The 24,091-nt window shown below is 37.8% G+C and overlaps 1 protein-coding gene across 2 annotated transcripts in view; it reads left to right on the forward strand.

The window, feature by feature from the left end:
- MANBA (mannosidase beta) overlaps positions 1–24,091 on the forward strand; it is a 123,369-nt gene that overhangs the window by 20,659 nt on the left and 78,619 nt on the right. For both annotated transcript variants that reach the window (XM_002745542.6, XM_054253117.2), the window contains exon 5: positions 5,620–5,743. In XM_002745542.6, coding sequence (XP_002745588.1) covers positions 5,620–5,743 — 124 coding nt within the window. The remainder of the gene's footprint in view (positions 1–5,619; positions 5,744–24,091) is intronic.

Raw genomic sequence — 24,091 nt, forward strand, 5'->3', positions numbered from 1 at the left:
TATAAGTAGAATCATACAGTGTTTGTCTTTTTGTGACTGACTTATTTCACTTAGCATTATTTCCTCATGATTCATCCATGTTGTAGCATGCTTTGAATTTCTTTACTTTTTAAGGCTAACATTCCATTCGATGTATATACTACATTTTGATTATCCATTCATTCATTGATGGACATTTAGGTTGCTTCCATCTTTTGGCTATTGTGAACAGTGCTATAATGCTGTTATGAACATGGATGCACAAATGTCTGACCATGACCCTTCCATCTTTTGGCTATTGTGAACAATGCTATAATGCTGTTATGAATATAGATGCACAAATATATGACCATGACCCTTCTTTCAGTTCTTTTGAATATATCCCCAGAAGTGGTATGGTTGGATCGTATGGTAATTCTATTTATAATTTTTTGAGGGATTGTTTATTTATTTACTTACTTATTTTTTGAGATGCAGTCTTGATCTGTTGCCTAGGCTGGAGTGCAGTGGCGAGGTCTGCCATCTCCACCTCTCATGTTCAAACAATTCTTCTGGCTCTGCCTCCTGAGTAGCTGGAATTCCAGGCATGCACCACCACACTCGGCTAATTTTTAAATTTTTAGTAGAGATGGGGCTTTGCCATGTTGGCCAGGCTGTTCTTGAACACCAGACCTCAGGTGATCCACCTGCCTTGGCCTCCCAAAGTGCTGGGATTGCAGGTGTGAGCCATGAAATTTAGTTTTATCAACAAATGTAATCATTGGGCTCATTGTGAAGATAGTAAATGTATTTTCCCAATACTTTTTAGGTAGAACTGTTACATTAGCGATTATGTTCTATTAAGTGGCTCTTTTTCAGCTGGATAGATTTACTGTTTCCTTAATATAAATACTAGGGTTAAAATTATACCTCCTCTTGATTGATTCAACCTACCCAAACTTGTGTCAATGAACCATTTACCATTTGTTCAAATTACTGTGATGCAACAGCCTTACAGTATTGCTTTGACAGTTTAAGTAGTCAAATATTCCATGGAATATTTGTATACTTATAATTCTGCATAAGATTTATCTTTTGATTCTTTTGTCTTTGGCTTCCAATGACACAGTGGTTTGAATGCCAGAGGTTGTACTTTTTCTGTCTTGCCTTCCATTTTTAACCTTTATCAAAACGGAGACTATCCTGGATCCTAATGTGAAAAGTTACTTTTCAAGTCATCAATAAAGATAATATAAATGTTATGCATATATCCATGTGCTATCTTCCCTCTGCCCTCTATTGAATTTGTGGTATTTAAAACATATTCTCAAGTTATTTAGATAGAACAAAGCCCTTTGTCACCGAAGTTAGGAATCAGACCCAGTTTTCTGCAATCACCATGTGTTGGACATTAACTTTGGGGCAGACTTCCAGAACAACTGCAAGTTGCATCTAGGTATTTCTGGCTAGATTGACATGGTCCAGCGGGAAGACACCTGAGTTGAAGACCAAGTCAAGAGTCTTGGGTATGAATTCTGGCTCCACAAACATAGAATGACTTTAGGCATGCCCTTCATTTGTACATGGAGCTAATCCCTGATATGAGGATATAGTGAAATAACAATGTAAATACACTCTGCATGTATAGCACTTTATGCTATACAACCATTCAAAAAGTTGAGTGGTAATATCTATTTTTGAGGATTATTACTATAATTACAGGTAATGAACAAGATGCTCAGCTTAGCTTATATGAAGTTAGTGGGGTAGAGATGAAGAGTAGGATATAAAGAGAAAGTGTTACTCTCTTTCACCAGTTCTTTGACCCTTTGCTTCCCCTGTAGCAACCTAAGTCCCCTCTTGTCTCTGCTTCCTTCTCTGTCCAGCATGGATAGTGGGACTCATCGCCTCAACCACCCTCTTACCGATGTTTGGTGCCATCTTACCTGTTTTCCATTGACATCTCTGGCCAGTCCTTGTAAGTCTCTTTATCCACTTCCTTGTTCTCCCCAAAGTTAGATTTTAGGGCCTTTCTTTGTTCCAGACTCTTTTCTCTTCCCGTTTTTTACCCTCTCTAGGCTATCTCATTTTTCATTTTTTCTATAACCAATCTATTTGCCGTTGACTCCCGGTATTGTATCTTCAGCCCAACTTCTTTTCAATTCCAGCTCTTATTTATTATTTACTATTTAGCATTGTCACTTATCTTATTCACAGGGACCTTTAAGTCCGTATGCTCCACACTGCATTTGTGATCTAAACCCTTCTCCCAGGGTTCTGTGTCTTGCTAAATGGAACTCTATCGATAACAGGTGCTCAAGCCAGAAACTTAGAAGAGTTTTTCTTGACATGTTTCTCTCTTCCAATCAGTTGCTTAGTCTTCTTGATGATGTGAATGGTACCTCTTCAATAGCTCTTCAGTCTGTTCACATTTCATTTCTGCCACTGTGTCTTGAGTTGTCATGCCTTGCATGAAATATTGCCCTGGTTGCCTAACTGGCATCCCTGAAGCATCACTTGCCTTCCTCTAATTAATCATTCACAGAGCAGCTAGAATGATCTTTTCATAAAAAAATGATCACAGTATCACTCTTCTTCTTCAACAGCTTCTCATTAACTTTAGGCCAATATCCATGGCTCTTAGCTCTGGCCCATGCTCACTTCTCCAGTCTTCTCCCTGCCTCTTCCCATTGTTCTCTCTTCATCTCCTGGAATGCATCATACTGTCCTGCACCTCCAGATCTTTGCACATGCTTTTCCTTATGAAAGGAATGCTTCTGGGCCAGCACAGTGGCTCGTGACTGTAATCCCAGCACTTTGGGAGGCCAAGGCAGGTGGATCACTTGAGTTCAGGAGCTTAAGACTAGCCTGGACAACATGGCAAAACCCCAACTCTACAAAAACATACAAAAATTAGACTGTAGTCCCAGCTACTCGGGAGGCTGAGGTGGGAGGAGTCTGGAGGTTGAGGCTCCAGTGAGCCAAGATATCACCACTGCACTCCAGCCTGGGTGACAGAGCAAGACCCATCTCAAAAAAAAAAAAAAAAAAAAAAAAAGCTTCTGCTTGCCTTTTGCCTGCTCATAGTGGATAAATGGTACTCACCCTTCAGGGTCATTTTGTTTTTTTCAGGGCAACTCATCTTGATAGTCATTCCCCTCCCTCTGGCTGTATGTTCCTTGCCTATTTCCATTGTAAAACTTATTATACTTGTAATTATTTATTCAATGCCTGAATTTCATGCTTGACTGTGAGCATTATAAGCAGAAGAACTGTGTCTTCTGTGTACATTGATGTGCTCCCAGCCTGAGACATGGAAAGCGCTTGCTTCATAAATACTTCTTGAATCAGTGAAAACTCTCATTTGGAGAGGTTAAGAGTGATTTATAGCTCTGAATAGGGAAAATAGCCTCCCTCAAAAGATGTTAAATATTTTGCTCTCCTTCTTTTCCCTGTCTCCAATGAAAGAATTACAAATAGATACTAAAATTCTCCCATAAATGTCCCCACGATAATTTTTTTTTCATCCTGAATATGAGAATCTGGTACTTACGTGGTAAATTTAGACAGATGTGGATGCTATAAAGTAATTTTAGTTCTTTGTTTTTCTCCATAGCAAAAATAGATTTATGTCTGTCTTAGATAAGTACAAAGCTAGGGAAATAATATCTAAATGACAACAGTTTGGCTAGATCTTCAGGTTCTGCTCTACAGATGACTCCATCTAGAAGGACTTTAGTATTTCCTCTGGTGCTTGTTACTTTTCTCCCCCATAAAATGTACGACCTGAACTTGTTCCTTTTTAAAAGCTGAACTCATAGCTTTACACATTTTAATTAACCGTGTCCTGAAAATACTTTTTTCTTTTAAGAAGTAGAAATTAGAAAAAATCCTGTGTAAAAGGGATTTATTTTACAGAATTTTTTCTTAGTTTTGAATTTGAACTCTGTAATTTAATATGGAAGCTGTGTGTCATGAAGGGAGAGACAGGTAGCCAGGTCAAGTAAGACTGGATAAAATGTCTGCCTTGGCAAACTGTGTCAGGGTCTAAAGATTGAACTGACTGTTTTTGGGCTTCATGTTCAGAAACAAGGACTTCTAAATTCACGCCTGAGGCTGGCAAGTTTAACTAGAGCTTTTAAAACATATTTATAAATATGTTTGTCTTTCAATATATTTTCTCATTTGTAAAAATTATTACATGTAAGCGCAATATTCTTTGTAGCTATTAGATTTAAATATGATTGGTAGGTTTAGAGATATTATAGAGAAGTTTAAGGAGGAAATTGAGTTGCTTCTATGTAGTATGCTTTTGAAGAATAAATGTACAATTCTTCACAGGTTTTGTGTTATTAGAACATTTCTGCCCAATGTATCTATGTTTCATAGGTTATATGCAATGTAGATGGATATATTGGATACTGTATTAGCTATCTATTGTGATGTAACAAATTATGCCAAAACTTATCAACTTAAAACAATATTTATTTATGAGAACACATGGACACAGAGGGGAACAGCACACACTGGGGCCTGCTGGAGGGTGGAGGGTGGGAGGAAGGAGAAGATCAGGAAAAATAACTAACGGGTACTATGCTTAATAGCTGGATGATGAAATAACCTGTATGACAGACCTCTGTGACACAAGTCTATCTGTATAACAAACCTGCACATGTAACCTGAACTTAAAAGTTAAAAAAAAGACATCTGGATTATAGGTTTTCTGATTTCTAAAAAATAATAATAAACAAAACGTTTATTACGGTAGCTTCTGTTAGGAATCTGAGTTGAGTGTGGCTTAGCTGGGTGCTTCTGGCTTAAGGTCTCTCATGAGGTTATAGTGAAGCTGTCAGCCACGGCTGCAGTTGTCTCAAGGCTTAGCTCAAGTTGATTTGAGTTGACTCAAGGCTGAAGTGTATGTGTCTGAGCTCACTCGTGGTTATTGGCAGACCTCAGATTGTTCCTATGGGTCTCTCCACAGAGCTGCCCCAAGACACGGAGGCTGGCTTCCCTCCTGGCCAAGAGAGGGCATGAGAGAGTGCCCGAAATTCTAGGCTTAGTCTCTTATAACCTAATTAACAAAACAACATCACTTCTGTTATATTCTGTTGCTTAGAAGTGATCCACTAGGTCCAAAGTGGGGATCATTGTGATCCACCTCAGAGGCTGTATATGGTGGTTGGGGAGCACACACAGTTTTGCATTAACTTTGTGTCCCCCCAAATTTATATGTTGAAGTCCTAAGCCCTAACATCTCAGAATGTAATAATATCTGGAGAAGGTCTTTAAAGAAGTGATTAAGATAAAATGAGGCAGTTAGGGTGGGCCCTATTCCAATATAACTAGTGTTCTTGTAAGAAGGGGACATTTGGACAATGGAGGGAGACACCAGGGATGCTTAGCACAGAAAAAGACCATGTGAGGACACAGTGCAAGCAGAGGAAAGAGGCCTCAGATGGAACAGACCTGCCGATACTTTGATCTTGGACTTCACTGTGAGAAAATAAATTTCCATTATTTAAAGCACTTAGTTTGTGATACTTTGTTATGACAGCCATAGCAAACTGATATATACATATGCAACATTTAAAAAATGTTTTTCATAATTTTTAAATTTCATGGTAATCAGAATGTATCTTCTTTTTCCTTTTGAAATTGCAGGAGCAATGTTCCTTTAGTTGGGACTGGGGACCTTCCTTTCCTACTCAGGGAATCTGGAAAGATGTTAGAATTGAAGCCTATAATATTTGTCACCTGAACTACTTCACATTTTCCCCAATATATGGTAAGCTGAGAGATGTGATTTTTTTTGTTTGTTTTTCTTTTTGAGTCTTCTTGCTATAAAAGTTGGGTTTACAATTGAAATACAGATATATTTTTCAGAGATTTAGAGTTTTTTTAAAAACGTTGTGGTATAATCAATTTATAAAAGTAAAAAACAGATACAAACTGATTTTACATGAAAATTGACTGTATAAAGCAGGTATGCAGGTAGATATCTTTTAGAATATTTTGCAGGAAAAGAAAAAAATAAAAAGGAAGAGCAGCTCCAAGTCTTCCTGAGGTAGGTATTCTTTGTTGAAAGAACTGGGCCTGCCGGCTGGCACTCCTTTTTGCTGCGTCTGTAGTCACTTTTAGTGTTGGATTCTTGCTTTGCTCACGTCATTAGACTGGCTTCCTGTCTCTGTGCATTGTCTTCATAACTGGGAGCACTACTTTGAGGGCCCAGACACAACAGCCTTGTGAAGAGTTAAAAATAAACTGGAAGGTAAACAGGACAAAAGAAATATTTCTAAGGTGAAAAATAGTACTTTTTTAGTTGAAGCAACTATTCAATATCAGGGAGCATTGGAATAGAACCTCAGAAATCTCACAGATGTCAGTGGATCAGTTAAAAGCTGGTTAAATATTTGTTGCATGCTTTGCTCAGCGCTGTGTTTATTTAACATAGAAAAGACATAGAGTAGGCACACTGATCCCTTCATGTATGGGGAGGGGAGATCAAATGAAGCAAGGTTGTGTAATAGCCTTTCAAGATGAGAGCTGGAAAATCAAAGATCAGTGAGGATTTGAGAAGTTAGGGTAATGAAGGGTGAAGATGGAGGCAATTGAGATCTTAAATCAGAGCATGCAATGCTCAGTGTAATTACATGGAGGCCTAACTAGCTGAAATCAGTAAGAAAGAATGCGGTGTGTCAGTACAGGAGTTCTGTTATCATGAGAGCCCTCGTGACTTTAGCTTGCTATTCAATTGAGCCGAATCTGTATTTTCTAAAGGCAGAAGGTGAAAGCAAGTGATATATGCTTAGATTTGAGGAGGGTATTTGGTGCTGCTGGTATTTTTAAACTTTAAAAAGGCATTAAAAGATCCAATTTAAATTGCATATGTAAATGTGACTGAGCTTATAATTCTCTAGTTTAGTGCTTCCCAAACTATTCTTCTATAATTCTCTAGTTTAGTGCTTCCCAAACTATTCTCTAGTAACCCAACTAAAGATTTTTGCTACTAAAATCAAATAATGGTTCAATCTCCCTTCATCCCCTGTTCCCACCCATACATTTTCTCAGATATAAATAATAGAATCTGGTATAAGGAGTGGTCTGGGCCTAGTGCAGTGGCTCACACGTAATTCCAGCACTTTGGGAGACCAAAGTGAGTGGATTGCCCGAGCCTAAGAGTGGCAAAATCCTATCTCCAGGCAAAATCCTGGACAACATGGCAAAATCCTATCAAAAATTAGTGGGCATACTGGCATTCACTTGTAGTCCCAGCTACTCGAAAGGCTAAGGTTGGAGGATCACTGCACTCCAGCCTCGGTGACAAAATGAGACCCTGTTTCCAAAAAAAAAAAAAAAAAAAGGTCTGATTTAGCAGAAAGTTATTTATTTGTTTTGAAGCTTAATTGGTATCTTTGGTGGTTTGCTAAATGCATTGTAAGCTCTAGGTACCCCGATGCCTGAAAATATTTTGAATAATACTATTCTAGTTTAATTTACAATTTTGAATATGAAATTAACATTTCTTCCTGAGTTATTAGAGTTCACTTTATCAGTAACTAGTGACTGGGTGAATTTTATCTAAATTAAATTAATTTAAATGATGCTTAAAATTCAATTTAGACTCAGTATAAACAATTCCTCCTGTCAGCTACATTTGTGAAGGTTAAATACATTTTTAAAGCTAATTCATAATATTTGTACATATTTATGGGGTATGTGTGATATTTTGTTACATGTGTAGAATGTGTAATGATCAAGTCAGGGTATTTAGGGTATCTGTCACCTCTAGTATTTACCATTTCTGTGTGTTGGGAACATTTCAAGTCCTCTCTTCTAGCCATTTTGAAATACACAATACATGTTGTTAACTATAGTCACACTATTATGCTATTGAACATTAGAACTTATTCCTTCTGTTTAAATGCATGCTTGTATCCATTTATCAGCCTTTCTTCATTCCTTTCTACCACTTACATACCCCTCCTAGTGTCTGGTCTCTATTATTTCACTCTCTACCTCCATGAGATCAACATTTTTACCTCTGATGTGTGAGTGACAACATGCACAATTTGTCTTTCTGTGTCTGACTTATTTCACTTAATATAATAACCTCCAGTTCCATCTATGTTGCTGCAGAAGATATGATTTTATTCTTTTTTATCCATTCATCTGTTGATGGACACTTAAGTTGATTCTATATTTTTGCTATTGTGAATAGTGCTGCAATAAACATGGGGGTGCAGGTATCTTTTGTTATACTGATTTCTTTTTCTATGGATAAACACCCATTAGTGGAATTATTGGATTGTATAGTAATGGTTCTACTATTAGTATGGTGGTCATTTTAATGATATTAATTCTTCTAACCCATGAGCATGGGATGTTTTTGATTTGTTTATGTGACTTCTTCAATTTATTTCATCAGATGTTTATAGTTTTCCTTGCATAGGTCTTTAATCTCTTGGTTAAATTTATTCCTAGGTATTTTATTTTATTTTTTGTAGCTATTATAAATGGATTTCCTTCTTGATTTCTTAGTTAGTTCATTATTTATGTATAGAAACCCTACTAATTTTTGTATGTTGACTTTGTATCCTACAAATTTGCTTAATTTATTTATCAGATCTAAATTTTTTTTTGATGAATCTTCCAAGTTTTTACAGATATAAGAGCATGTCATCTGCAAAGAGGAATAATTTTACTTCCTCTTTTCCAATTTGGATACGTTTTATGTTTTTCTCTTGCTTGATTGCCCTGGATAGGACTTCCAGCATTTTATTGGATAGGAGTGGTGAAAGTGGGTATCTTTTTTCCATTCTAGTTCTTAGAGGAAAGACTTTCAGTTTTTCCGCATTCGGTGTGATGTTAGCTCTGGGTTTTTATATATGGCCTTTATTATGTTGAGGTATGTTCCTTCCATGACTAATTTGTTGATAGTTTTTATCATGAAGGGATATTCAGTTTTATTAAATGCTTTTTTCTGCATCTATTGAAATGATCATATGTTTTCTTTCATTCTGTTGATGTGATTTATCACATTTATTGATTTGAGCAAATATAAGATCCTTGCATCCCTGGGATAAATTCCACTTGGTCATAGTATATTATCTTTTTGATATATTGTTGTAGTTGGTTTGCTAATATTTTGTTGAGGATCCTTGGATCCATGCTAATCAGGGATATTGACCTGTAGTTTTCTTTTCTTTCATTTTTTTTCTTGCTGCCTCTCTGGTTTTGGTATTGAAGGAGAATTCTCTTTACTACCATGTACTCTCCTCTTCAATTTTTCGAACAGTTTGTGTAGAATTGGTATTAGTTCTTCTTAGTAACTTTGATAAATTTGGCAGTGAAGCCATCCAGTTCTGGATTTTTTTTTTCTGTTGGAAGACTTTATTACTGATTCAGTCTTGCTACTTATTATTAGTCTGTTCAGATTCTCTATTTTCTCTTTCTTTCTTTCCTCTCTCTCTTTCCTTTTCCTCTTCTTTTTTCCTTATTTTTCCTTTTTCCTCTTCTCTCCTCCCCTCCTCCCCCTCCACTCCCCCTCCTCTCCCCTCCCCCTCCTCTCCCCTCCCCTTCCCCTCCCCTCCCCTCCCCTTCCCTTTCCCCTCTCCTTCCTCCTCACCTCCCTCTTCCTCCCTCCTTCCTTCCCTCCCTCCCTCCCTCCCTCCCTCCCTCCCTCCCTCCCTTCCTTCCTTCCTTCCTTCCTTCCTTCCTTCTTTCCTTCCTTCCTGACAGGGCCTTGCTATATTGCCCAGGCTAGTCTCAAACTCCTGTTCTCAAGAAGCAATCCTCCTGCCTTGGCCTCCCAAAGTACTGGAATTACATAAGCCATGCTGCCTGGCCTCTATTTTTTTGTCAGTCAATATTGGCAGGTTGTATGTGTCCAGGAATTGATATATTTCCTCTACCTTTTTTGAGTTTGTTAGTGTATAATTGTTTATAATAGTCTGATGATCTTTTGTGTTTCTGTAATATCATTTGTAATGTATCCTTTCTCATTTCTGATTTTGTTTATTTGGGTCTTCTCCTTGATTAGTCTAGATAGGGGTTTATCAATCTTCTTTATCTTTTCACAAAACAAACTTTTCATTCCACTGATCCTATGCAGTTTTTTTTTTAAGTCTCTATTTCATTGAGTTCTGCTCTGATCTTTATTATCTCTTTTCTTCTGCTAATTTTGGGTTGAGTTTGTTCTTGTTTTGCTAGTTCCTTGAGGAGCATTGTTAGGTTATTTGAAATCTTTCTACTTTTTGTTGTAGGTATCTGTTGCTGTAAATTTCCCTCTTAGTGCTACTTTTGCTGTATTCCATAAGTTTTGGCATGTTGTGCTTCAGTTTTTATCTGTTTCAAGACATTTTTTGATTTCCTCATTAATTTCTTTCTTGACCCAATTGTCATTTCAGAGCATGTTGTTTAATTTTCATGTGCTTTTACTGGTTCCAAAGTTCCTTTTCTTATTGATTTCTAGTTTTATTCCATTGTGATCTGAAAAGATACTTGATATGATTTTAATTTTTAAAAACTTGAGTATTTTTGGCCTAACATATTATCTATCCTTGAGAATACACTATGTGCTAATAAGAAGAATGTACATTTTGTGGCTATTATATAAATATTTTATAAATGTATATTAGGTTCATTTGGTCTAAAGTACAGCTTAAGTACAATGTTTCTTTATTAATTTTTGTCTAGATAATCTGTGTAATGCTAAGAGTACAATGTTGAAGTCCCCCACTATTATTGTATTGGAATCTATCTCTCTTTAGATTTAGTAATATTTGCTTCATGAATCTGGGTGCTCCAAGTTGGGTGCATATATATTTAGAATTGTTATCTTCTCTTGTTGACTTGATCCTTTTAATATGATATAGTGACCTTCTTTGTTTTTACTGTTTTTTGATGTAAACTTTGTTTAATTTGATGTAGGTATAGCTACTCCTGTTCATTTGTTATTTCCACTTACATGGAATGTATTTTTTTTATCCCTTTACTTTCAGTCCATGTATGTCTTTAGAGGTGACTTTAGTTACTTGTAGGCAGCATATGGTTGGGTCATATTTTTTAAAAATCTATTCAGCCAATTTATATCTTTTAAGTGGAAAGTTTAATTCATTTACCCTCAAGGTTATTATTGATATATGAGGTCTTACTCCTGTCATTTTATTAATTGACTTTTGATTTATTGGTTTCCTTTAGTGTTAACATTTGAGTTATTTCTGTTTCTCATTTATGTTTACTTAACTAGTGGTTCTATGCTTTTATGTATTTTCATGATGGTAAATATTATCCTTTTGTTTCCATATGTAGAACTCCCTTAATCATTTCTTGTAGGGCTGGTCTAGTGGTGATGAATTCCCTTAGCTTTTGCTTGTCTTAGAAAGACTATTTGTCTTTTATTTATGAAGGATATATTTGCTGGGTATGGCATCCTTGGCTGGCAGCTGTTCTCTTTCAGCACTTTGAATATATCATTCCATTTTCTCCTGGTGTGTGAGGTTTTTGCTGAAAAATCTGATCTGCTGTTAGTGTGAACAGGGTTTCTTTATAAGTAACTAGATGCTTTTCTCTTGCTGAGTTTAGAATTCTCTCTTTGTCTTTGACTTTTGACAGTTTGACTATAATGTGTCATGGAGAAGGCCTTATTGAATGGATCTATTTGGGAATCTCTGAGGTTTTTGTATCTGGTTGTTAAATCTCTTGCTAGACTTTGAAAATTTACAGCTATTATTCTGTTAAATAGGTTTTCTGTTTTTATAATTTTCTGTTCGCTTTCTGGCACACTGAAAATTAGAATATTTAGTCACTTTATGGTATTCCATATGTCATGTAGTCTTTTGTCAATCTTTTTTATTCTGTTAAAACATTTTTGTTTGACTGGGTTACTTCCAAAGCTCTGTCCTCAAGTTTTGAAATTATTTCTTCTGCTTTCTCTAGTTATTGTTGAAGCTTTCAAATTGTGTTTTGTATTTGATTCAACAAATTCTTTAGTTTCAGAATTTAAGTTTGGTTCTTTTCATTTATTTCTATCTGTTTAGTAAATTTCTCATTGATATCCTGAGTTGTTTTTGTTTTCTTTGTATTTTTTTTCTGAGTTATTTGCATCTCAATGAACATCTTCAATTTCCTTATTTTGAATGATTTACCTGGGATTTCACACATTTCTTTTTATTGGAATCTGTTTCTGGATAATTATTCTATTCCTTTGGAAGTGTCATATTTCCTTGCTTTTGCATGTTTCTTATGCCCTTATGTTTACATCCATGCATCTGGTGTAACAGTCACTTCTTCCAATCTTTTGAACTTGCTTTTATAGGGGAGGAATTTTTCCTGAAGATGTATGTGTGGTATTATTTGGGTAGGGCACTTTTGCTTTGATTCTGAGTGCATGCAATAGTGTAGTTTCTGTGTGATTTCTTCAACTGTAAACAGCATCAGTGGTGTTTGTGATTTCCTCAGTGGCTTAGGGTATAGTTGTTAGTGGAGGCTGTAGTGAAGTTTTTCTGGGTATGAGGACATCAAGAGGGCCAATCCTTGGGCCTTACTGGTGGCAGCAGCAGGCTGAGTGTGCCTATCCTTGGACTTCAGTATATGCTGGCTTTGGTGTTAGTGAGTCCAAGCACGATCAATCCTTGGCCTCCAGGTGGCTGGCCTGCTTGGGTGCTGGCAGCAGCAGTGGTAGACCACTGGTCTGGATGGGTGGGTCTTCTGGTCCTTGGGCAGCAGGTATGGCATGGGAAATGGCAGTAGCAGTCGGAGGACAATCCTCTGGTTTCCAGAAGTCTGTGCTGGTGTTGGCAGTGGCTGCAATGGGCTGGGCACACTAGTCCCCAGGCCCATAGGTGGCACATGCAGGCAGATCTTAGCTGTAATAGTAGCTGCAGGTTGAGTGGGCCTGTCTTCAGACTCCTGGGAGGAGTGCTAAGGTACCAACAGTGGTGGATGGGGCAGGGTGATCCCCAGGCTTCCAGACAATTTGCTCAGACACTAGGTGGGAGTGTAGAGCCAGGCCAGGCATGCCAGTCTTCAGACTCCTCTAGTGGTACACGTGGAAGCTGACTGTGGTACGCAGGCATGGGATGATATCCAGACTACTGGTGGAATGCTCAGGTAGGGGCAGCAGTGACTGTGCTGCAGCCCTGTTCCTGGGGAGGATGGGGTTGCTTTCAGTGGCAGCAGCTGTAGTCATTGGAGAGCATGCACCTTGGGTCCAGGTAGTGGAAATAACCTGGGTAGCCATTCCACAGGATGTTTTGAAATGTGCCACAGCCATGCTACTGGGGGAGGTGGGGTTGCCTCAGCACTGGTGGCAGCAGCCAGCAGCAGTGCTTGGCTACACATGGGGACGTCAGTAAGTCTCCAGGAATTCGGACATGTAGAGGTTGTTAAGCCCCAAGGCAGCATGCAGTCTGGTTGGGGCTGGGCTCTCAAAATGATGCCTTGCTTTAACTAGTTAGGAGCTCCTTTTCTGGGGCAATTCTATTGCATGATCTCCAGGTAGCTTCCTATACTAATCTTGGGAACTGTGAGGGTGGAGGTGCTCTCCCATAACTAGCATTGGAGGAGTCCATGATAGGAATGTAGACCACTGGAGGCCACTCACTTACTTCTTCCCAGCATTGGGGAGCCTCTCCAGGCTTTCAGCTGATCCCTGCTGTGAAAGGTTCCTTGCTTTTTTCTCCTTTCTTACCTTAGGTGTTTTCTGTCACTTCTCTGTTGAATTCCAGTGTTCTCCAATAGGCTATCTATCTGAGGGGGCTCTTCTTTGTGGAGGTGGTGAATACCAGATGCCACTAGTCAGCCATCTTAAAGTTCCTCCCTCATTTTTGAAATTTTATGTCTGCAATATATTTTGTACTTAATATAGAGAAATATGTGTTTCCTGTTCAGAAGATGGGCTTTGTGCATGTTAAGCAGTAATTCCTATATTAATTTTATAGTTATCAATTTGGTTGTTTGATGTAATAAAATTGAAGCATAAGCTTATGAAATTATTAAAAGAGCTTTACCTTTAGGAATTTTTTCAGTTTTTATCTGAAAGACAGTAGTTATCACTGATAACAATAGATGTTTACAAGTTGAAAAATACTAAAAGAATAAGTTAATGTATTCTGGATACTTTTATGTATTTATTTGATATATACTATGAGGCAGGCACTGTGAGAGTTACTGGATTTTTTAAAAAAAAGCTTAGTTCATAATAAAAAAAGATACATATAATTTTTATTTAAAAGAAAATATATCTTTTTATTCATAACAAAAAAGATACATATAATTTTTATTTTAAAAATGTAAGTGTGAAATGATGTGGCTCAAAACTAATGCAAGGCTGGGCGTGGTGGCTCATGCTAGTAATCTTTAGCACTTTGGGAGACCAAGTTCGAAGGATCACTGGAGGCCAGAAGTTTAAAACCAGCCTGGGCAAAACATTAACCATGTGTGGTGGTATGTGCCTGTAGTCCCAGGTCCTCAGAGGCTGAGGTGGGAGTACAACTACCCTATAGGTCCACCTTGCCTGCTGCCTAAACAGAGCTGATTTATCAAGACAAGGGGATTGCAAGGGAAGAGCTAACAGTGCGAGAAACTGGAGTTTTATTATTACTCAAATCAGTCTCCCTGAGCAGTCAGCATTCAGGATCAGAGTTTTTAAAGATAATCTGGAAAGTAGGGGCTTGGGATGTGGGAAGTGCTGATTGGTCAGGTTGGAGATGAAATCATAGCGGGGACAAAGTGAGGTTTTCTTGCTGTCTTCTGTTCCTGGGTGGGATGGCAGACCTGGTTGAGCCAGATTACCAGTCTGGGTGGTGCCAGTTGATCCATCCAGTACAGGGTCTGCAAAATATCTCAAGCACTGATCTTAGGTTTTACAATAGTGATGTTATCCCCAGGAGCAATTTGGGGAGGTTCAGACTCTTGGAGCCAGTGGTTGCATGACCCCTAAACTATAATTTCTAATATTGTAGCTAATTTGTTAGTTCTGCAAAGGCAGACTGGTCCCCAGATAAGAAGGGGTCTTTTCAGGAAAGGGCTGTTATCCATTTTGTTTCAGAGTCAAACCATGAACTGAATTCCTTCCCAAAGTTAGTTCCGCCTACTGCCAGGAATGAGCAAGAACAGCTTAAATGTTAGAAGCAAAATGGAGTTGATTAGGTCTGATTTTTTTCATTGCTATAATTTCCTCAGTTATGATTTTGCAAAGGCAGTTGCAGGAGGATTACCTGAGCCTGGGAGGTCAAGGCTGCAGGGAGCTGTGATTAGGCCACTCTATTCTAGCCTGGGTGACAAAGTAAGACCCTGTCTCAAAAACAAACAAACAAGTAAACAAAAAACTAATGCAAACAGTGGCTATCTCTGTAGTAGTGTTACAAATTGTTTGCATTTTATTCTTCTGTTTAACTGGCTTTTCTAAATTTGTGTATTGGGCCTCTGTTACATACTCAGCGAATGGAAGAAGTAGTTAGTAAAACAAACTAATCTAGTTCAGTAACTTCAGCTAACTCAATATGAAAGCCTAAACTAATTTGTCTATGGGACACTTTCTGCCTTCCCTTAGTTTGGGTTAGAAAGAGATACTGTAATCTTTGTGCTTATTCAAATGTTCAATTTATATCTTGACTTAATATTAGTGAGTTTACTCCTAAAGATCAAAGGACCAGCCATATTTCCCTAACTTAATTGTGTATGACAGAAAGAAGGCTTTTAAACTTTAAAAGTTGAATTTTAAAGTTTAAAATTCTTGTGAATTAATTTATATATATATATATATATATATATATATATATATTTCTTTTCTGTATTCTCAGTTTTTAAAAATAGTGGTTTCTAAACTTCACACTTTTTAATATTCTGTGGTCATTTGTTTGACTTGCCCTAACTTCAGTTTCCTAAACGATTTTCACATATTCTTAACATTTAAGGTAGTTAATAATAAAACAATTTATATTTGAAGAAAATACTGAGGTCAAAGGAGAACAGAACTTACTGCTGTTTTCTCTGACTCCTGTGATTTACCTAGACATCATGAGATTCCAGTTCATTGGCATAACTTTCTATAAATCCTCATTAGCAAGTATTGATTTGAAAGCTTTATCCTTAGCTCTGAAATATTCTAATCAGGTTTTAAATATAAGTAACTATTATAGGACACCCATATTTAAAGTATTTTAAAACGTGAAAGAGTAACCCTGAATTGGAAAGGGACACTCAGATGCTTTTTAGCAGGTGTGGATACCCAGCAAGACTCTTTCCCTTGGAGATGGCAGCTGGGAGGGAAACTGACCTCATCACTTGGGAGAAGAAAAGGAGAAGTCTGGGCTGAACTTGGGATACTGAGATATGTGTGCAGGGATATAGGAAAAGGTAACTGGTAAGGGCAGATGGTTCAATTCCCAGGATTAAGGATGTTTATAAGCAAATAATCTGTCCAAAACTGAAGGCCCTGGATGGTGGTGATGATAACGATGAAGATAATTTTGTGTGTGTGTGACAGAGAGAGAGAGAGGAGAGAAAGAAAGAGACATATATTTATTGATCATCTTGTTCATGCTAGGTCTTTTATATTTACAATCTGATGTGAACTATTCACACTAGGTCATAAAATTGTGAGGAAGGGATGCTTGCCTAATTTTATGAACTTTTTGTATGGTTATATAAACATATTGAGTTAAAAATATACAATAGATATTTTCTGTTGAAAGAATACACTGTTTACTTTTATTATCACAGTTAAAAATAAATAATATGGAGATGTTTTTCAACATGTGCACTCCCTTGCTTTCATACCTCGTCTTCTTGAGCTGACGTGAGCTGGGACACTTCTGCTACCTTAAAGACATTCTTTGTACCACCTTATCCAAATTTACTAGCTGTCTCAGCCTAAAGCACTCTCTTCTTCCTGGATGACCTAGCCATGGAGTTGAAGTGTGGGCTAACTCTCAGCAAGACCCTGACCTCCTCAATAGATTAAAGGACATTGCAGCCCTTGGGTTACAGCTTAATACAGATAATATAATATTAAAATATAGCAAAGATTTGTCAGTCTTGCTTAGTAACTTATTTGATAAACATGTGTTTATTATTTATTTATTTATTTTTTAATGAAAGAAAGAAAGAAAGAGAAAGAGAAAAGGGGGAGAGAGAACAGGAGTCTTGCTCTATTGCCCAGGCTGGAATGCAATCTAAAAGTAGGTATTAAAAACCTCTTTTATGCTGATAATTGTGCTTAACAGAAGAGACAGGAGGGAATAAGAAAGAAAAATAACAAACCAACAGCCAACCAATATTTCATTTAAGTCTGTGAAATGCTGTGCAAATGCTGAACAGTGATTTGCTTCCATTTATGGGGTCACTTTCAAAATAGGTGTAATGTGATACTAAATAAAATGTATGTTCTGTGGACCTGGGGTGAAGAATTCTATAAATATTCTGAGTTTACTTGTTCCAGGTCTGAGTTCAAATCATAAATGTCCCTGTTAATTTTCTATCTCATTGATCCGTTGAATATTAACAATGTGGTGTCAAAGTCTCCTGCTATTATTGTGTGGGAGTCCAAGTCTCTTTATAAGTTATTGAAAACTTGTCTTATGTATCTGGGTGTTCCTATATTGGGTACATATATATTTATGATCATTGACTCCTGTTGTTGCATTGATCTTTTTACCATTATGTAATGTTCTTCTTTGTTTCATTCAGTCTTTGTTACTATTAAAGTTTATTTTATCAGAGATGAAAGTTACAATTCCCGTTTTTTTTTTCTCTCCATTTGATTGGTGAGTCTTTCTCCAACCTTTTGTTTTGAGTCTTTGTGTGTCCTTGCTTATGAGATGAATCTGGATACAGAGTGCCGATGTGTTTTGACTTTTTATTCAGTTTGTGTTTGTGTCTTTGATTGGGGCATTTAATCCATTTAAATTTAGGATTAATATTGCTATTTGTGAGTTTAATATTGTCATTTAATGCGAGCTGGCTATTTTGCCCATTAGTTGATATAGATTCTTCATTATGAAGATACTCTTTACCTTTTGGTAAGCTTTTGGGATGACTGATAATGGTTGTTCCTTTCTATGTGTAGTGCTTCTTTCAGAAGCTCTTGTAAAGCAGGCCTGGTGGTGATGAAATCTCTGAGTGCTTGCTTGTTCATGAAAAATTTTATTTTTCCTTCATTTATAAAGCTTGGTTTGGCTGGATATGAGATTCTGGGCTGAAAATTCTTTTCTTTGTGGATATTGAATATTGACCCCCACTCTCTTCTAGTTGTAGGGTTTCTGCTGAGAGATCTGCCGTAAGTCTGATAGGCTTCCCTTTATGGGTAACCTGACCTTTCTCTCTAGCTGCCCTTAGAATTTTCTCCTTTATTTCAACCCTGGCGAATCTAACAATTATGTGTCTTGGGGTTGCTCTACTTGTGGAATATCTTTGTGGTGTTCTCTGTATTACCTGGAGTTGAGTACTATCCTGCCTTACTAGGTTAGAAAAGTTTTCCTGAGTAATATCTTGAAGAATATTTTCCAGCTTGGATTCATTCTCTTCATGACATTCAGGTACACCTATCAATGTAAATTAGATCTTTTCACATAGTCCCATATTTCTTGGATACATTGCTCATTCCTTTTTACTCTTTCTTCTCTAATCTTGTCTTCTCATTTCATTTCATTACATTGGTCTTTGACCTCTGATATTCTTTCTTTCTTCTGCTTGATCAATTCGACTGTTAAAACGTGTGCATACTTCGTGGAGTTCTCATATTGTATTCTTCAGTTCCACAAATTCACTTATATTCCTCTCTAAATTGTCTATTCTTATTAGGATTTCATCAAACCTATTTTCAAGGTTCTTAGTTTCTTTACTTTGGGCTAGAACATGTTCTTTTAACTCACAGAAGCTTCTTATTATCCACTTTCTGAAGCCTAATTCTGTTATTGGAACGCACTCATTCTCCATCAGGCCTTGTTCCCTTGTTGATGAGGAACTGTGATCTGCTGTAGAGGGAGAGGCATTCTGATTTTGAGTATTCTCAGCCTTTTTACACTGATTTCTTCCTGTCATTGTAAATTTATCCATCTGTCGTCTTTGTAATTACCGACTTTCAAATTAGGTCTCTGAGTGGACATCCAACTTGTTAATTCCCAGCACCAAAATCTGAGCAACCCACTGTGCCAGCTAAAACAGCCGCATCGAGATTCTTGGTGCTTTTCTGCCCAGGAGTCTCCGGTCTGGCTTCCCTCATGAATCTCTTCTTCAATCAGCTGAATGGACGACTCTGCCTTCCCAGAGCTCCAAACGTAGATCAAAAGGGGACCCAGTCCAGTTTACTCTGCACTGAGAACTGCCGCAGTGGCCACAAGAGCCGCGCTGGTGACCTGTGGGGCTCCTCTGCTGGGAATCTCCTGGTCTGTGAGCAACAAAAATTCATCTGAAAGTGTGGCATCCTCTCGTTCTCTGTGCTTTCACTGGGAGCTACAATCCTGAACTGTTAGTAATCGGCCATCTTGGATCTCTCGCATGCATTTATTTTTTAAAGCATTTATTTTGAATCACTTTTTCATTCATCTTTAAATTATTTTATCCATACAATAATCCTTGAAAATAACTTTATGGGTAACTAGATTGCTTGAATGATTTTTCCTGTGATTAGTCTCCTCATTGCTTGTGTAATTTTCTTCTTTGGAGCCTCTAACTTATCCTTGTTCTAGGGAGCATTTTGCTTTGGGTTTCTTTTGCCTTGATTTCATTTTAAAAGATTTTGGGCTGCTAAGTAGGCAAGGAGATCTTGCTGCTTGGTGAAGAAGGGGGAAAACAAGCAGCTGTTTTAACTAATTGTGGGCCAATATTTTTGGCTAAGGCAATGGTTAGCTCTTTGAAAAGCAGCTGCTTAAGTCTGTCACATGATTCTGGCAGGAGTACAGGAAAATATCTTAGGTTTGAATTTATAAATTCCATGGCTTGGTCATTTCAGTGTGGTGCCATTGCTGTTTCTTTAAATGCACATGACTGCCTTTTCCCTGCAGCTTTTCATATTCTATTAAAGATGGAGGAAGAGGAGAGCCTGCTAAAGGGGCAGCTGTGAGAAGCTCAGCAGGGCAAAGCTAATCCAGGCAGCTTTCTTTGAATAGCTTTTACCCCCAATGACATGAAGCATCTTTTTCATCTGCCAGTGTTTGCAGATTCATCTCTTGCTGGCTGAATGTGCCCTGTCTCTGAACTTTCACTTCCCTGCTAGTCCTTATGCCTCCTGATGCCATTCTGTATTCTCAACTGTGACCCTTGAGTATATTTTGTCTAAGTATGTTCAGAGAGTTAGAGACAACATCTTTGCCTTTTTGGATTGGGATATAATTTATAATGCCGTCAAGATTTACAGACAGTAGTTATTCAAGAAATAGATATCATTTGCTTGACAGAAATGCTGACATAAATATTTTAGTGCCCTTATCAGGTAGTTTATGTTACAAAGATGCTATTTTGATAAGTACAGGAACTGTGGCACCATATAAATAAACGTTTAGCAGAGGGTCAGGCATATTCTCTATGTTTGTATATTTCAGTGTTCTTTCTTGTTTTATTTTGAGACAAACTCTCACTCTGTTACACAGGCTGGAGTGTAGTGGAGCAATCTCAGCTCACTATAGCCTTGACCTTGTGGGCTCAAGCATTCCTCCCACCTCAGCCTCTCGAGTAGCTGGGACCACAGGTGTGTCATCACACCCAGGGAATTTTTATCTATTTATTTATTTTTTTTAGAAATGAGGTCTTACTATGTTGGCCAGGCTGGTCTCAAGCCCCTGGGCTCAAGTAATCCTTCTGGCTCAGCCTTCCTAGGTGCTGGGACCATAGGCATGAGCCACTATACCTGGCCCATTTCAGTATTCTTTTTAACAGAGACCCTTTTGTAAGAGGCTAACATTTTATTGTTACAGTGCCCCCCAGTGCTTTGTTTTACATTGAATATATTTGACATTTGGCTTTAGGACTCTGAAAGGCAAAAAGTAGCTTTGCTTTTGCTTTTCCTTATTATTCATATACAAAGTTCTAGCCAGAGCAATCAGGCAAGAAAACAAAATAAAGAATATTCAATTAGGAAAAGAGGAAGTCAAACTGTCTCTATTTGCAGATGACATGATCGTATATTTAAAAGACCCCATCATCTCAGCTCAAAATCTCCTTAAACTTATAAGCAACTTCAGCAAAGCCTCAGGATACAAAATCAATGTGCAGAAATCACAAGCATTTCTATACACCAATAACAGAGTAACAAAGAGCGAAATCATGAGCAAACTCCCATTCACAATTGCTACCAAGAGAATAAAATACCTAGGAATACAACTAACAAAGGATGTAAAGGAGCTCTTCAAGGAGAACTACAAACCACTGCTCAATGAAATAAGAGAGGACACAAACAGATGGAGAAACATTCCATGCTCATGGTTAGGAAGAATCAATATTGTGAAAATAGCCATACTGCCCAAAATATTTACAGATTCAGTGCTATCCCCATCAAGCTACCAATGACTTTCTTCACAGAACTGGAACAAACCACCTTAAACTTCATATGGAACCAAAAGAGAGCCCACATGCCCACATAGCCAAGACAATCCTAAGCAAAAAGAACAAAGCGGGAGGCATTACACTACCTGATTTCAAACTATACTACAAGGCTACAGTAATCAAAACAGCATGTTACTGGTACCAAAACAGAGATATAGACCAATGGAACAGAACAGAGGCCTCGGATACAGACATAGACCAATGGAACAGAACAGAGGCAACGCCACACATCTACAACCATCTGATCTTTGACAAACCTGACAAAAATAAGCAATGGAGAAAGGATTCTCTGTTTAATAAATGGTGTTGGGAAAACCGGCTGGCAGTGTGCAGAAAAGCAGAAACTGGACCCCTTCCTGACACCTTACACCAAAATTAACTCCAGATGGATTAAAGACTTAAACATAAGACCTAACACCATAAAAACCCTAAAAGAAAATCTAGGCAAAACCATTCAGGACATAGGCATAAGCAAGGACTTCATGACTAAAATACCAAAAGAATTGGCAACAGAAGCCAAAATAGACAAATGGGACTTAATTAAACTCCAGAGCTTCTGCACAGCAAAAGAAACAATCATTAGAGTGAACCAGAAACCAACAGAATGGGAAAAAATTTTTATGATCTACCCATCTGACAAAGGGCTAATATCCAGAATCTACAAAGAACTAAAACAGATTTACAAGAAAAAAACAAACAAACCCATCCAAATATGGGAGAAGCATATGAACAGACACTTTTCAAAAGAAGACATATATGAGGCCAACAAACATAGGAAAAAATGCTCATCATCACTGATTATTAGAGAAATGCGAATCAAAACCACATTGAGATACTACCTTATGCCAGTTAGAGTGTCAATCATTAAAAAATCTGGAGACAACAGATACTGGAGAGGATGTGGAGAAATAGGAACACTTTTACACTGTTGGTGGGAATGTAAACTAGTTCAACCATTGTGGAAGACAGTGTGGCACTTACTCAAGGACCTAGAAATATAAATTCCATTTGACTCAGCAATCCCATTAGTGGGTATATACCCAAAGGATTATAAATGATTCTGTTATAAAAACACATGCATGCATATGTTTATTGTGGCACTGTTTACAATAGCAAAGACCTGGAACCAACCCAAATGCCCATCGATGATAGACTGGACAAGGGAAATGTGGCACATATACACCATGGAATACTATGCAGCCATAAAAAACAATGAGTTTGTATCCTTTGTAGGGACATGGGTGAATCTGGAAACTATCATTCTCAGCAAACTGACACAAGAACAGAAAATCAAATACCACATGTTCTCACTCGTAGGTGGGTGTTGAACCATGAGAACACCTGGACACAGGGAGGGGAGCATCACACACTGGAGTCTGTTACGGGGGGCCAAGGGAGGGACAGTGGGGGTGTGGGGAGGTCAGGGAGGGATAACATGGGGAGAAATGCCAGATCTAGGTGATGAGGAGATGGAAGCAGCAAACCACATTGCCATGTGTGTACCTATGCAACAATCCTGCATGATCTGCACATGTACCCCAGAACCTAAAGTACAATTAAAATATAATAATAATTAAAATAAAAAAAAAATAAAATAGTTTAGGCATCTACCTCAACTACTCAGTTATATTATTGTAGTGCAAAGACAACCAAAGACAATAAGTAAACAAATGAGTATGACTGATATTTATCTGCTCTGGCTGCCCTAAGAAAATACCATAGGCAGAGTGACTTAAATAACAGAATTTTATTTCTCACAGTTCTGGCAGCTGGGAAATCTGAGATAAAGGTGCTGGCCAATTTGCTTTCTGTTGAGGGCTCCCTTCCTGGCCTGCAGGCAGATGTCTTCTTGTCCTCACATAGTGGAGAGAGAGAGACAGATATCTATTTCTTCCTCTTCGTATAAGGCCACAATCCTAATGGATTACCGCCCCACCCTTATTACCTCATAAAAGACTAGAGGTTAGGGCTTCAATGTATGAATTTTATGGGAGGAGTCTACCATTTAGTGCATAGCAGCTGTGTTCCAATAAAAGTTTTTTTTTTCTTTTTACAAAAACAAGAGGTGTGCTAGATTTATCCCAAAGACCATAGTTTGCCAACCTGTTGAATGGAGAAAATCAAACACTGGTGAGAGAGTAGACTAAGTTATCTACCAGTTGATAGATTAAAAACCTGGAGGCTATCCATAAGAAACCTGCAAAATTGACTGGATCAGAACAAACCTAATTCAGGACTCATTGACTAGTGTTTCTCAGAATAAATCATTTAATTAGAAAAAATAGTTATTAAGTCCAGAATTAAATGTGCATCAAATCTATGCTTTTGGCTGATGGGAGATGCAAATGACCTATGCTGGGGTCATCTTTAGAGTAGGGCTGCTGTAGTGCTACAGCTGTAAACAGTGCCAGTAAAGTCTTTTGTCATTGATCAGCATACAAACCTAGCTTTCTTTTTCTTTTGCAGCAAAGCCATGATTATTAATCTTCTCTGTATTTGTAGAAGGGCCTCTAAGATATTTCTCAGCTAGTAGCCTTCTCCCTCCACTTCTTTGGAGAGAAAAATGGAAGCCATTAAATAGGAACTCCCT

This window comes from Callithrix jacchus, chromosome 3 (assembly GCF_049354715.1).
Source record: "Callithrix jacchus isolate 240 chromosome 3, calJac240_pri, whole genome shotgun sequence".
In the NCBI taxonomy this organism is placed as follows: Eukaryota; Metazoa; Chordata; class Mammalia; order Primates; family Cebidae; genus Callithrix; species Callithrix jacchus.